Source organism: Mastomys coucha, unplaced genomic scaffold (genome assembly GCF_008632895.1).
Source record: "Mastomys coucha isolate ucsf_1 unplaced genomic scaffold, UCSF_Mcou_1 pScaffold14, whole genome shotgun sequence".
NCBI lineage: Eukaryota > Metazoa > Chordata > Mammalia > Rodentia > Muridae > Mastomys > Mastomys coucha.
Genome location: NW_022196896.1, coordinates 45,611,681 through 45,627,146, shown reverse-complemented (window position 1 = coordinate 45,627,146; position 15,466 = coordinate 45,611,681). Strand labels below are relative to the sequence as shown.

The 15,466-nt window shown below is 41.6% G+C and overlaps 1 protein-coding gene across 7 annotated transcripts in view; it reads right to left on the bottom strand.

Moving 5' to 3' along the window:
• The window catches only part of Ly96 (lymphocyte antigen 96), a 36,555-nt gene extending 23,219 nt beyond the window's left edge, over positions 1 to 13,336 (bottom strand). For 2 of the 7 annotated variants that reach the window (XM_031366955.1, XM_031366953.1), the window contains exons 1-2: positions 13,090 to 13,326; positions 7,459 to 7,548 (exon numbers count right to left, since the gene is read on the bottom strand). In XM_031366955.1, the coding sequence (XP_031222815.1) occupies positions 7,459 to 7,548; positions 13,090 to 13,201 (202 nt within the window). In that variant the 5' untranslated portion in view covers positions 13,202 to 13,326. Of the gene's footprint in view, positions 1 to 7,458; positions 7,549 to 13,089 lie in introns of all 7 variants that reach the window. The other 5 variants (XM_031366954.1, XM_031366950.1, XM_031366952.1 and 2 more) reach the window with 5 other exon arrangements.
• Positions 13,337 to 15,466: the final 2,130 nt, after the last annotated feature.

Genomic DNA, 15,466 nt, shown 5'->3' with positions numbered 1-15,466 from the left:
TATTTACTGTACCCTTAGTGGGCGCCTTGTGCTGCACTGACACGGAGTATTTACTGTACCCTTAGTGGCGCCTTGGGCTTCTTCCCATGATGCTGCATTTGATCATCATAGCTGCCTATGTAGTGTTACTATCCTTATTCCAAAGATAAAATTAAAGTTCTAACTTTGTAGCAAAATCGAATGTTCCACAGTGACAGCTATGTAATATACCTGCCCCCTAAAAAACACACAAAAAAAGAAAAACAGAAATACTCAGAACTTGATCATGAAAACTTCCAAAGTCATAAGATTTTCAATTTTGGTAAGCTTACCCAGAAAACTCAAAGGACAGGAAGAAACTGGGAATAATAAGCTCATCAGCTTTTGGAATTTAGATGAACATTTTCTAAAAACAGAATTAAAGACCAAATGTGGTAGCACATGCCTTTAATTCCAGCATTCCAGAGGCACAGGCAGGCAGATCTCTCTGAATTCAAAGCCAGCCTGGTCTACATAAAGAAACCCTGGATCAAAAATTAAATAAACAAACAAACAAACATACAAATAATCAAGGCAGGAGGCTCACAAGTCCAATATCTGTCTGGGCTACAGATAAGTTCATGGCAAATCCCTGATAACATAGACTGTCACAAAATAAAAAGTAAAAAGAGTTTATCACATAGGTCAGAAGTATAGCATTTGCCATAGTAAGTAGAAATAAATCCCTGATTTCCATCCCCAGTAATAAGATAGATAGAAGGAGGGATGATACATAGATGATAGAGAATCTCAGTAAAAATATATTTTTCTGACTCTCCAGAAGTATTCATTTGTCCATATATATGTATGTATGTATATGTATGTGTATATATATGTGTGTATACATATATGTGATAAGTAATATGTACTACATAACATAATATATAATATATTAGACAGGGTCTCATGTGTACCCTTGGCTGGCCTGGAAATCACTAGGTAGATCAGGTTAGCTTCCAGTTCACTCAAAAGCAATTTTCCAGTCTTCAAACTGAACTCAGCTATGCTTGATCAAATTGCTAGATCTCTCCCAGCCACCATTGAGGCTGGTTCTCCCACCTTCTTTCAGTTTTCTTCCCAACATCTCTGATTCCTCTTTATGTCACTGACTCTTCTTTCTCAAGGTTCACCTTCAGTTCTCAGTTTTTACCATGAACATTCTCCCTGGCTTTAGGTGCCATGTGATCATATAGTTATTCTACACCTTTAGTCAAATGTGTCTCAGTTCCCTCACATAACAAGCTCAAATGTGATTTTCTCATCATCAAGATCAAACTGGTGTTACAGGAGTCTTTCTGGAAAAAGCACTCTTAACAGGACAGAAGAGAGCCGTCAGTATCTCTAACACCAATGAGAACGGAAGAGAGCTGTCAACGAGAACAGAAGAGAGCTGTCAATGAGAACAGAAGAGAGCTGTCAATGAGAACGGAAGAGAGCTGTCAATGAGAACAGAAGAGAACTGTCAGTCTCGAGAATGGAAGAGAGCTGTCAACGAGAACAGAAGAGAGCTGTCAATGAGAACAGAAAAGAACTGTCAGTCTCGAGAACGGAAGAGAGCTGTCAATGAGAACAGAAGAGAACTGTCAATGAGAACGGAAGAGAGCTGTCAATGAGAACAGAAGAGAGCTGTCAGTCTCGAGAACGGAAGAGAGCTGTCAACGAGAACAGAAGAGAGCTGTCAATGAGAACAGAAGAGAGCTGTCAATGAGAACGGAAGAGAACTGTCAGTCTCGAGAATGGAAGAGAGCTGTCAATGAGAACAGAAGAGAGCTGTCAATGAGAACAGAAAAGAACTGTCAGTCTCGAGAACGGAAGAGAGCTGTCAATGAGAACAGAAGAGAGCTGTCAATGAGAACGGAAGAGAGCTGTCAGTCTCGAGAATGGAAGAGAGCTGTCAATGAGAACGGAAGAGAGCTGTCAATGAGAACAGAAGAGAGCTGTCAATGAGAACGGAAGAGAGCTGTCAATGAGAACAGAAGAGAACTGTCAGTCTCGAGAATGGAAGAGAGCTGTCACAAGTGGACTGCAGGTAGGACAGCTCTGAAAGGCTTTGATCCTGTTCCCGTTTGTATCCTCATTTTATACCTTAAAACCACAAGTGGAAGCAAGCAATGTGCCAGTCAGAAGGTTGTTAAGGGCAACAACCAATTGTTTCAGCTATTCTCCATATTTCCCCATTTCTGGAAGCAACTGAAGTCATGCTTGGCCAATAGGCAGGACAAGCAACACCTTAAATAAATCAATGTATCTAATAACTGATCTTTTCTACTTTATTCTACTTCACTGGCAGTAGAACCCTACGTCTACTGAATCTTACCAGCCCCCTTTTAACCCCTACTACCACAGTGTCAGCAGAGGCACATATTGATCCAAGCCTATGTTTTCTCCTTCTTGCTGCTTCCTGGGTTAGGTGTGGAAAAGGCTACTATGGGAGCATAACAAAACAAACAAACAAAAAAAAAAACTGGTCCTATGGACTCTCTAAAAGCAGGATTTATATGTGAGAGTACAAGAGCTGGTTTCATAAGGAATTCATGAGACATAGAGTTAAAGCTTGCACGCAGAGCAGACAGCATTGCTGTCCCATGTGACAGTTTCCATGAGGTCCAGCATGATTGAAGCCTTTGGTGACGCCATGAAAGGAAGTCCTGACTTGCTATCTCAGTGGTTTCTATCCTGAGATGCCTTTGGCCTTGGATATGACCATGGTCACATTATCAACAATGTTTATAGTGACATGGCACTTAGCTGACCAACAACAGCAACATGAGTATTAGAGAAGGAGATGAGAAATGGTGGCCATCATGAGAGAACAAAGGGAAGTATTTTTGCCTAGGACAACTCCAGGAACTGCCAGAAATAACAGTAAAGGGATTTACTACACAGAGTTGTTTGTCAATTTGTTTCTTTTATATAAAGACTCTATGTAGTAACCCTGAGAAGTACCAAAAAATATAATTTCTATTCCTATTCAGTTTTGACTCAAGCTTATAACTATAGCTCTTATTAAATTTAGGTAGAAACAGAACCAAAAAATGAGCCTGGTTTTATGAATGGATTCCATACTTTATAGAGATTATAGTAAATTCTAGGTATCATAATTGTGAAGCTCTTTAGGAAAATGACTAAATAATTATTTTGCTACTAGATTAGTATAGATTATTGTGTGATAGTCAATGCATAACTAACATATTTGTGACATCAATGAAGGTTTATCACTCAAATTTCCTGCTAAAGAAACTGTTGTAAGGAGGTGGCAGTGATATTGTAAGTGATGGCAGACTGCCCATCACTGCAGAATCTTAGATCTACTTAGCACTAAACTACAGCCTTAGACTTGGACAAGTTTACCCTGAAATGATCAAACACCTCAAGGGCCCTCGACACAGGCTGTTCTTATAGTTTTTAAGTGGCTGGCTGACTGATTGATTTTGAGACAGGGTCTCGCTATGTAGCCCCTCCCTCTGATTACCAAGTGATGGGATTAAAGGTATGAGCCACCACATCCCGCTTCTGATTTTTTTAAATAAAAAAAAAATCTTATTTTGTTTTTATGTATGTTTTGATGTTTTTCCTGTTTGTGAACCACTTGCCTGACTGGTACTTCAGAGGCCAGAAGAGGGCATTTATCTCCTGGAACTGGAGTACAGACAGTTGTTAGTGACCATGTATGTGCTGGGACTCGAACCCAGATCCTCTGCAAAAGCAGCTAATGCTCTTAACCACTGAATCATCTCTCCAGCCCCTATTGATTTATTTTTAAGTCTGTATATGTAGGTCTGTGTGAGAGCATTCATATGTGTGTGCAGGTGCCCACAGACACCTGAGGAAATCAGATCCTGGAGCTGGAGCTACAAGAGGTTGTTAAGAACTGAACTCTGTTATGTAGAAGAGCAGCAAGTGCTCTTAATTGTTATGCCACATCTCCAGCCCCTGCCTTGAAACGCTTATGACAGGCAATCTTTATACTGTGGAATCCTCATTGACTTAGCTGAGAGTATCTCTCAGGTACATTTTGGGTTGATGATCATCCTAAGTCTCTTCCACTTCCCTTTTCATTTTTGGTTGGTTGGTTAATAGGTTGAGTGGGTGGGTGGGCTTTTATGATTCTTTTTGAGTTTGAAACCAGGCCTCGCCAGATTGTACAGGCCAGCCTCAAGCTCATGAATTCAAACAATCCTCCTGCTTCTGCCCCATATAACTGCAGGAACTGAGTACCATGTCCAGTCTGAACCTCTTCATGTCTTCTCTATCCCCTCTCACAAACATTTGTCCCTCAAAACTACCCCCAGAATGTCTAATTTGTTATCTGTTTAGTTCTTTCTTGGGCTCTGCCTTTCAGTGAACCCTGAGTGCTGAGTTAGTGGTAGCAGCAGTGGTAGTAGTATTTGAGTCTGGAAATACAATTTTTTTTTTAAAAGAAAAGGATCCATCTGAAAGTGAGGTCACTCACTGTGTAAATCATCTCCCACTTAAACCTGAGGATGAGGCACATGAGAGTCTAGGAACAAAAAAAGAGAAATTACAGAGCCTTAACTAGGTCAAAATTTCCTTTCTTTTGCTCTTGGCCAAGAAAGCAGAACAAGCAGAGTTGAATCATCTTCTGTTGTGGAAGCTTCAGACTGTCATTTCACCATCCAAGTTACCCTCAAGATTTGTCTCTTCTGCTCAACTGGCAGATTCTTGCAGGGTGGTTCACATATTAGCCAAGACTTTTACCACTGAGCTACACCACAGTCCCATGATTTGTACATAGTTCTACTTCACAGAGCCTCTAGACCCTTTTCCATGCCCCTCTTTAGGGCTGCCACTACCACATTTTTTTCAGTTGTCCTACAACCTGACAGATTCCTCCTAATGACTGAACAAGTTCAGGGCCAGTGAATCAAAGAAAAATATTCTACAATTAGATTCAAGTAAACTAACAAACCAATATTGTTTATCATTCTTAAATTCTCTCTCTCTCTCTCTCTCTCTCTCTCTGTGTGTGTGTGTGTGTGTGTGTGTGTGTGTGTGTGAGAGAGAGAGAGAGAGAGAGGGGGGGGGGTTTCACTATGTTCACTATGTAGCTTGGGCTGTCCTCGAACTCACTATATAGACCAGGTAGGTCTTGAACTCACAGACATCCACCTACTTCTGGCCAAGAGCTGGGATTAAAGGCATGTGCCACCAACTCAGCTTCATTCTTAAATTCTCAACTGCTATTTTTTTTCTTATAAGATGGAGGTCTACAATCCAAGGAAGAAGGATTGTTTCTTTAAGCTTATCTACATGATACTGGGCATAGTGGGATAGACACATAACCCAGGACTTGGGAGGCAGAGATGGGAAGATTTCCACAAGTCCAAGGGCAATTTGGGATATATAGTCATTGTTATGTAGTTCGGATTACCTAGTGGCAACCTTCTCATAAGGCAGAAGGAAAGAGGAGAACAAGAACAAAATATTTTTATCAGGGGCTTGAGAAGTGACTCTGTAGTTAAGAGTGCTCTCCTAAAGATCCAAGTTCAGTGCCCAGCCACCCTATTGGGCAGCTCACACCAACCTATCTGTAACTTCAGCTCCATAGAATCTAACACTGCATTCTGGCCTCCGTAGTCATCCACACACAAGGCAAACATACACATATCCACATAACTAAAATAATAAAAATATGTCTTTTATGGAAGCCTGTTATTTACATGATAGCACTTTGTAAAATATAAAACATGCTCAAAGTCTGTGCTGAAAATGGAGACCATAGTGCTAAAGACTAGAATTCATTTCTTGGGAGCCAGATGTGGTGGTTTGCGCCTTTAAACCCAGCACTCAGGAGGCAGAGCCGGCTGATCTGTGAGTATGAGGCCAGCCTGGACTACATAGTGTGTTCCAGGACTGCTAGTGCTACAAAATGAGACGTTCTCCCGGAAGGAAAAAAAAAAATCCTAAGAATTCACTTTCTGAACCCCTGGGCTTAGAGGAAGTAAGCAGCAATGGCTAATGGGAGAGAATGACTGTTTGTATTTTCACAGAGCTGCTATCATTGGCCTTCACATGCTGAGAAGTAATGAAACACAGAATAGAACATGAGGCAAATACAACACCTTCTCTCATGCCATCACCACTATATGTTTTCTAGAAAGATCCTCCCTCTTGCTAGAGATTGAATCACACATACACGCAAGACCACACCCCCCTAAAGAGGTCATCTTTAAGAGTAAAATGTCCTGGGACTAGAAGGATGTTTCAGGGGCTGGTGAGATGGCTCAGCGGGTAAGAGCACTGACTGCTTTTCTGAAGGTCACGAGTTCAAATCCCAGCAACCACATGGTGGCTCACAACCACCGGTTATGAGATCTGACAGCTACAGTGTACTTATGTATAATAATAAATAAAATCTTTAAAAAAGAAAGAAAGAAAAAAGATGGTTCCGTGTATAACAGTGCTTGCTGCTTCCCAGAACCCACGGCAGGCAGCTCATAACCACCTGTAACTCTAATCCTAAGAAAGGCAAGACCATCTTCTGCCTTCCTCAGGCACTCACACTCACATGAGCACACTCATGTACACACACACACACACACACACACACACACACACACACACACACACACACAAATTCAGGGCCAGGAGGAAGGGAGAGAGGAAGTGAAGGGGAATAAAAATTTAAAATAATAAAAAAAAATACTGGCTTGCTCATATACAGATAGATTGTCCAATGGAAACTCAATTACTTTTCACCAGCTGAATAGCTAGTAGTTGACAAAGGCCACCCATTATTAGCAGGCTCAAGTCATTCCCATTTCTACCCTATATCCTTGTAAAACCTTCCATATGATTGAGTTGTAGAATACAGAAAAAATGACATTACCAGGCTGGAGAGATGGCTCAGTGGCACTGACTGCTCTTCCAGAGGTCCTGAGTTCAATTCCCAGCAACCACATGGTGGCTCACAACCATCTGTAATGGCATCAGATGCCCTCTTCTGGTGTGACTGAAGACAGCTACAGTGTACTCACATACATTAAATAAATAAGTAAATAAATAAATAATTTTTTTAAAAAAAATGGCAGTATCATTTTCTTGTCCAAGCCATCTAGCAGTCTTTCATCATTACCCCTCACCAGCTTTGATGAAGCAAGCAGCTAAAGTAAGAAGACCCATGTAGCCAGTAGCCAGAATCCAGAGACTGAATACTACCGACCACCCCATGAACTGAAAAGCAGCAACTTGTATAATGTGGTCACAGTCTTGATCATATCTTTATGAGGGACCCTGAATGACATGGGTAAGCCATGCCCAGATGACCATCTCACAATAGACATGTGCTGTGTTAAGCACATATCTAAGAGTGTGGTAACTTATAATATAGCAATAGATAATAAACATTTTTGGAATAGAATTATTCTGAATCTCTAGAGTCCTTTGTAGCTGACTACAAGAGTGAAAGTTTGTACTTACTTGGAATGAACTCAATATGTACAAATCCATTGGTTCCCCTCAATCTTATACAAGGTTCAGAACTAATTGAAATAGGGAATTTCATGTGATCTAAAAGGAATAAAGAAAATGTAAGTATATAAAGAACTTTCAATAAACACAGCATTCTGAATATCAGCCCCCAAAGATGCTCTTCAATAAAATCGTATAATGAGAACAATTGAAGATTGTTAAAAATATCTCTCTAGAAGAGTGATAGTTGCAGTTTATGTTGAATATGAAGAGCCAGGTTTATCCCCCAAGTACAAACTCCATGTGTAAAAAGCCAGAAAGTAATAAAATAACTCCAATACCTGCAAACATACAAACTGTACTCACAAGACAACAACAACAACAACAACAAAACAAAACAAAAAAGACTTTGATTACATTGAGGCGGTGGTAGTGCACGCCTTTAATCCCAGCACTTGGGAGGTAGAGGCGAGCGGATTTCTGAGTTCGAGGCCAGCCTGGTCTACAGAGTGAGTTCCAGGACAGCCAGGGCTACACAGAGAAAACCTGTCTTCGAAAAAACCAAAACCAAAAACAAAAACAAAGAAAAGACAAACTGTACTCACTAGTATCACTAGGAAGATTCAGGACATAGGCTCTTCAGTGTCCTTTACCCTGCCTGACACCACCGTATGATTAGAAAGTGGCTTCCCAACTCTCCATTTCACCTACATGCCCAGTACCCTAACTTTTCCAATCTAGTTTACCAATCTAGCTCCAGGCTGTGCATCTTGGAGTTCTGATATGCTAGCACAGTCTAAGTACACAGAGAAGAAGGAAAGCAGTAGGCTGAGCTGATAAACACTATTTCCTGGCTCCCCCTCTGCTTAGCATGGGCAAAGATGGAAACTCCCAGCTCTCAGCTTCTCCATAGTAAGAAAAAAACTGATATAGTTATTTAGCACCTCCAGTTCTCGAGGGATCCAGAAATAATTAATACCCATCTCACTAGTCCTGGAATTCTGATGAGTATGGATTACACAATCTATGTACCTGGGATAGAAGATGTTGCTAGATGGTGGATGCCTGTTCAAAATAAATTCAAGTTGGGTAAGGGATATATCTCAGTGTGAAAATGCATGCCTAGCCATGCACAATTCTGGTCCCAGCACCACCAAAGAAAATTAATGTGTGAAAAATAAGTAAATTCAAGTGAGTCAGCCAGATTCTTTAGGACAAACTATGTATTTGTTCATTTTTGTTTTGTGACACAAGAACTTATTCTCTAGCCCAGGCTAGCCTAAGCACTCACTATGTAGACCAGGCTGGCCTCATAATTGCAACAGTCTTCCTTCCTAGACCTAATGAGTGCTAAATTAGAAACATGAAACACTGTGTCAAACCCAAGTAGGATGTTGATGGACCTTAAATGGTTACCATATAAGCCAGATATGCTGTAATCTTAACACTTCAGGGCCTGAGTTGGGAGAATCCCCAGGAATTTTAAGGCTAGTCTGGGCTAGCCTGCAACACAGAGTAAATTCTAGGTCATCTTGGTTTACAGTGCAATCCTACCTGCCTCAGAAAATAAACAACAACAAAATGTCCCACTTCTTAATGCTAATACAGTGACAGACAGATTCTTGACATGAGTTTGAAAAAAATTTACATTCAACAATCATAGCACCTCTTCTTCAGCAAGCCAAAGGGAATCTAAATGTGCCAAAATCTTCATTTTGAATTCCAGATCAGTACAAAATAAATGCTTCACATTTAAGTCCCCCAAGCTAGCAAACTGTTAAGGCAAGCCAAAATAAACATGCCTGCCTAAAGAAGAATCCTCTGGTTTCGACCTTGGAAATCATACACACAGTCAGGATTGACCTGGGCATCACTGGCAGCAACACTCGAGTGCCAGCTCTACAAAAATTAATGCTTTCTATGGTAAGGTGATGTTGTCTGCCTGGACTCTCCCAGGCAAAGGACTGGCACACTCTGATATGGCCACATGCAGGGGTCATAGGGTAGAGATTCCTTGTTGCTTTCTTCTGACCTGGTGTCAGGGCATTCTGAAGAAGGTCCACAGGATTTATTGGTGTTACTGAGCTAAGAGTCAGGTTCTACCTCCGACAGTCTCATCAAAAGACAAAGGAAGCCAGATATATGCCATGTATGGTATACCATGTCTCTAGTCCCAGCACTCAGGAGGCAGAGGTATACAAGACTCTGTGTGTTTGAGGCAAGCCTGGTCTACATACCAAATTCCAGAACAGCCAGGGCTACATAAAGAGACTCTATCTCAAAAAATAACAAACCAAATAAAGACAAATGTTGGGCTCCAGGAGTTGCCTCACAAACCACATGAACACTGGTCTCATTCAGACAGAGACAGTTTCTTGAACATACAACTCAGGATTGATCAATCAGGGCCACAGGTCCGACTTGGGAGCTGACAGCAACATATGGTCAAGATTCTATAGGGTTTTTTTGTTGTTGTTTTGTTTGTTTGTTTTTTGAGACAGGTTTTCTCTGTGTAGCCCTGGCTGTCCTGGAACTCACTCTGTAGACCAGGCTGGCCTCGAACTCAGAAATCCACCTGCCTCTGCCTCCCAAGTGCTGGGATTAAAGGCGTGCGCTACCACCACCCTGCTCTATAGGACTTTTTAAGCCTGAGATCTACAGACATCTGTGCCAAGTTGTTCTACCAATCAGGATTCAGGGAATTTCCTTAGGAACATGTCTTTGTTCTCTACTTATCCTGCTCCTCTTTGTTGGGGGTATTCTGTGGCAGGGGACTTGCCTTGTCTAAGATTCATTCATGTCTTACCTTCCCAACCAGGATGTCAGTTATCCACATAACATGTCTCCTTCTGCCAAGTAGGAGGTCAGTTCCCAGGGATGTCTTGGGAACTTGTGGGGAGCCGCAACTGCCACTCTATATACATATATTTTGAACACCTGGTCTCCGGCCAGAGCAGAGAGCATTGAGATAAACAAGCCTTAGTTGGAAAAGCTGTGTGCCTCTAGTTTATGATGCAAGCTGGCATGATTTCTTGTAGCCTATTATGCTTTGCTACGTAGCTGATGCTGATTGGGACCAGGGAAAGTATTTAACCCACAGGGCTGGGGGCTGGAGAGAGAGTAAGTAAGATGTAATAGATAGTAAGTATGAAGAGAGAATAAGAGGTAGTGAGTAAGTATATAGAATTAGGGCTGGTGATGGGTTATGTAAGATTTAGGAGTAAGTATTTAGAATTGGGGCTGGTAATGGGATAGGAGAGAAGATGTAGATATAGAAGTAAGATGTAATAAGTAGTAAGTAGTAATAAGATGTAAGAAGAAGATATAGAAGAATATAAAAGAAAGAAGCTAGCTAGTAAGAAGAAGTAAATATTAAGGTTCCTGAATAAAAACTGCATGGAGAAGGGCTTGGTGTTTGCCTTCTTACTTTGAACTGGACGGGTAAGGCGGCCGACAGGACTTATACTTTATTCGCAGCTTACTCAAAACAGAAATAGGTGTAGGTGTCTCTCACATTGGGATCCACCCCAGGGTACCTTATAAGGCCTTATAAGACCTTATACTACAAAAGCTTATACACTGGTTCAGGAAGTGCTGCTGGGTAGTTGGTTTGGTTCCAAGTTTATTGTGGCTAATTATAGAAAACAGTTCTATCTAACTTCTATTGTGATTGGTTTCTAAGAACACCAAAGCACAGAGCATCCTATTAACAACAGAAACAGCATATAAAAAAAGTTTCCTTATAATATTAGTAACGGTACAACATGGCAGGCTAGATAGGTACTGTTACCTAGGCCTGAACATTTTACCTAAGCCTTAACAAAGACAGCTAAGTCATTACTAAAAGATAAAGCTGAGGGGCTGGAGAGACGGCTCAGCAGTTAAAAGCACTAACTGCTTTTCCAGAGGTTCTGAGTTCAATGCCCAGCAGCCATGGCTACTGTAGTGTCCTTATATACATAAAATAAATAATCCTTTTTTAAAAAGAGTAAAACAGAATAATATTTATTATACATTACTAATTAAGCATATGAAGAGTCACCATGTAGTAGGGGTCTCCATGGTTAAGAGCACTGACTGGCAGAGGACCCAGAGTCAACTCCTACCACCCACATCAGGCAGCTCAAAGTAGCCTCTAACTGCAGTTCCAGGAAATCTGATGTCCTCTTCTGGCTTCTGAGGGCATCAGCATCAGCATGTGTATATATATATATATATATATATATATATCCAGGAAAACAAACACACACACACACACACATACACACACACATACACACACACACATATACACACACATATACACATACACATACACACGCACACACACACACATACACACACACACACATAAATAAATTGACAAAGCAGGGACTCACAGGAAGAGGCAAACAGAGGTGAGCAGACTGAGAGCCTTTCTAATGCCCCAGAGGGAAACAGTTATTAGCCCTGGTCAGAGTGTGTCACAAGCCAGTCCCCCAAAACAACCAATTTGAAATGCAGGAGTTCTCAAAGTACATTTATAAATTGCCAGCTCCACTTGCAGACAATTAGGCTATGATCTTGTTTTTCATAGAACTGGCATTTTGTAAGCACTACCTTCCAACCATGCAGACATTCCTAGAGGGGCAGAAAATGGACAACCAACCAAGTCTTGTGGTCCCAGGCATTTGTTAATGAGAAGTTGTAGTGTGGCAATAGCATTAGCTATGATCCAATGACACCAGAGTTTAGCTTCTCTGAAAAATACCTGCAACTCTAGCACTGGAGAGGTTGAGGCAACAGCATAGGCAGTATAGTCAGTTCCAGGCAGCCCGTGCTACAGAATGAGACACTGTCTCAAAAAACAAGCAAATAACTCAAAAGGCAGAGGCATGTGAGTCTATGTCTATGAGTTCCTGGCCAGCCAATGCTGATATATATATATACTGATACTTTGGCTGAAAAAATAATAAAATAAACTGGGTGTGGCAATGCATGCCTTTAATCCCAGGAGGTAGAGACCAGCGGATCTCTGTGATTTCCAACCCAGCCTGTTCTACATACTGAATTCCAGGTCAGTTACAGCTATATAGAAAGACTCTGTCTCGAAACATTATTCTAAATAAAAAAAAAAAATCATTATTTGTCAAGTGACTCATACAGTGAATTCTAAAATCACTTTCATTTTGCAAGTTAAAAAAAAAAAGTGAGGTAGAGAACGTCTAAGTACTTTGCTCAACGTCACACGGTTGGTGAGGAAGGACACTTCCAAGAGCCCTCTAGGACCACAGGCTGGAACAGAAACCCCACCAGGAAGCGATATGGGTTAGCCTCCTCAAGAGGAACCAGTTTCTGTCCGTGCTGGGACTCAGAAGCAAACAGAGTGGAGAGAGCTTAACCACAGACAGCAACAGAGGTAAAAGCAATTCAGAGATCTGGGGGGAAAGGGGGTGGGAGGCTGGGAGGAGGAGGGGAAGGATGATCCGCACTCGGAAGTGGTTCGCATTGCCTCTCCGCCACCCCCACCCCCACCCCAGACTGCAGCCGCCACATGGCTGGAGCAGCATTCCTTCCTGCCTTGCTCTCCAGCTTCAGGTTCAGTGAAAACTTTCTCTCACAATAGTTGGCACCGCAGCTCTTTGTTGCTGGGCCACTTACCACAATAACTGTAGGAAATAATTGCATCGGAGGAGTTGCAGATCCACTGTTGCTTCTCAGATTCAGTAAATATGGGAGAAAGCAGCGTCGAAAAAAGAATAAATGGCAACATGATTTAATATCTCCGATACTTTAAACTCGCCAGGAAGACTTTGGGACTCAACAGTAAGGAGGACTTAGTCACCAGTCATGTGATTTTGAAGTTCCCATCCAACTATTTCCTCTTTTTATTTGCATGTGTGACTGTTTGTACATTTGTTTTAATATCTGAGCACTTCCTGCAAGGCAAGAGAAGAAAAAAAAACTGACTTAGAATATACTGTTTCTGAGTACTCAACGTAAGTTAAAGTATCCAGCCCTTTAAAATGTAACAAATTTTCAGTGAGACCAACTAGTTGCCTTACAGGAAAGCCTTCCTTAAAAGAAAGTGCACTAGCCATAGTACACATCCCTTCAAACCCAGCACTCAACAAGCGGATCGCTGTGCGTTCAAGGTTAGCCTTCTCTATATAGTGAATCCTAGACAGCCAGAGCTATATGGTAAGACCCGCCTCAAGGAAGCAAGTCCACCCGATACACTACTTTTCTGTGTGCAGGCTACTCTCTCCCACAAGCTCTTCCTCATACCATGGTTTCTCCTGACCTAGAAAGCTACATCAAGCTATCTAAGCTAATTTCTCTCCCCCACTTCCTGTCAATTTCTACTCAAATACAAACAGGTTCGACCACAAAATAGACTGGCAAGATGACCCCTACATGAAGTCAGCAGCAACTCCCAGCTGGGACCTCACCAGTCTTGAGAATACACTCAAAAGGAAGGTTGAATTTGAGGCAGTAGTATTGAGTTGGGGGATGGAGGTTGGTGCTGGTGCTGTGCAAGCCTCTAGAGCTCTTCCATTGAGTAGTATCTTGAGGTAAAAGTGTGAGTCCCAGTAATAAAATGTAACTGTTTTGTTCTGGCCTGTATTTCATTCAAAGACTCTATTTTAGAAAAATGTGCTTCCTTCAGCTTCATTGCTGCTTTACAACCTTTATAGACTCTTAGTTTTCGATCAGCAGCTAAGATGGCTTACAATTGTGGCCTACAACCCTGTTCTGGTGGTAACACTCAACAGCTCACACAGATCTGTCAGAGTAGCAAGGCAACTTTATATAAAGCAAAGCAGCTGGGTGGTAGTGGAGCATGCCTTTAATCTCAGCACTTGGGAGGCAGAGGCAGGCAGTTTTCTGAGGCTAGCCTGGTCTACAGAGTGAGTTCCAGGACAGTCAGGGCTACACAGAGAAACCCTGTCTCGAAAAACAAAAACAAAACAAAACAAAACAAAAAAAAAGGGAAAGCAATAGAAAAGATCAGAGTATACTGTATGAGGAATGGGTCACATGAGGGTACTCCAGGGCACCCAGTGACTGTGGGGCGGAGGAGCTTGAATTAAGGGGCATAGTTTTGATGGTTATTTTGATCAATAGATTATGTCATATAATATTTTCCTACTATATATGCCCATTTCTATAATGCACCTGATTTTAATTATATACATACCGAAATATACATTAGCATAATATGGTAAATAGATTCTTCCTAAAAGCTCACTTATAGGATGGTTTGCTGTACTGAGCATGTATCCAAATCCAGATCAGGCCAGTTGGAATTGTCCACTCTGCATACTGAATACGTTGGAACGCATGACAATAGAAAGTGTCTAAATCTGCTGGGTGGTGGTGACACATGCCTTTAATCCCAGCACTTGGGAGACAGGGACAGGCAGATTTCTGAGTTTGAGGCCAGCCTGATCTACAGAGGGAGTTCCAGGACAGCCAGGGCTATACAGAGAAACCCTGTCTCGAAAAAAAAAAAAAAAAGTGTCTAAGTCTGATGGTTGTCAGGGGAGACATACCTATCTCATTGTTCAGAGAAGGGGTACGATAGCCCCACATAGGTGGATGTTCAAAATTACTAGATGCATTATTTGGGTAGGGGTATTATGCACAGTACATACAGGTAAAGTGTAAAGTTGGAGAATTTTAGAATTAAGAAAAAAGGAGCATTTAGTAGAAATGTATTGGTGAGAATGTATAATGTATATAACCTTTACCTAAAAGGGCATGGAACACTTCTGTGACGAGCCAGGAATGTGGACTGGCCAGTTTTGGGAGCCTGTTGGCCACAAGGCCCCTGCTCCCTCCCAGCTAGGTCCAAGAACAAAAAGCAGGATATAAGCCATCTGGGTGGTTCTAGGGAACGGTCAGCCATAAAGTGAATAACATTGACCAGACCACATTCTTGTGAATAATGAGTGTGCAGGATGTTTTCCTTATGACCCTGACTCAATCAGGGGTTGGGTCCTGTTAGAATTTTCCACTGTTCTCTTGTTATGTG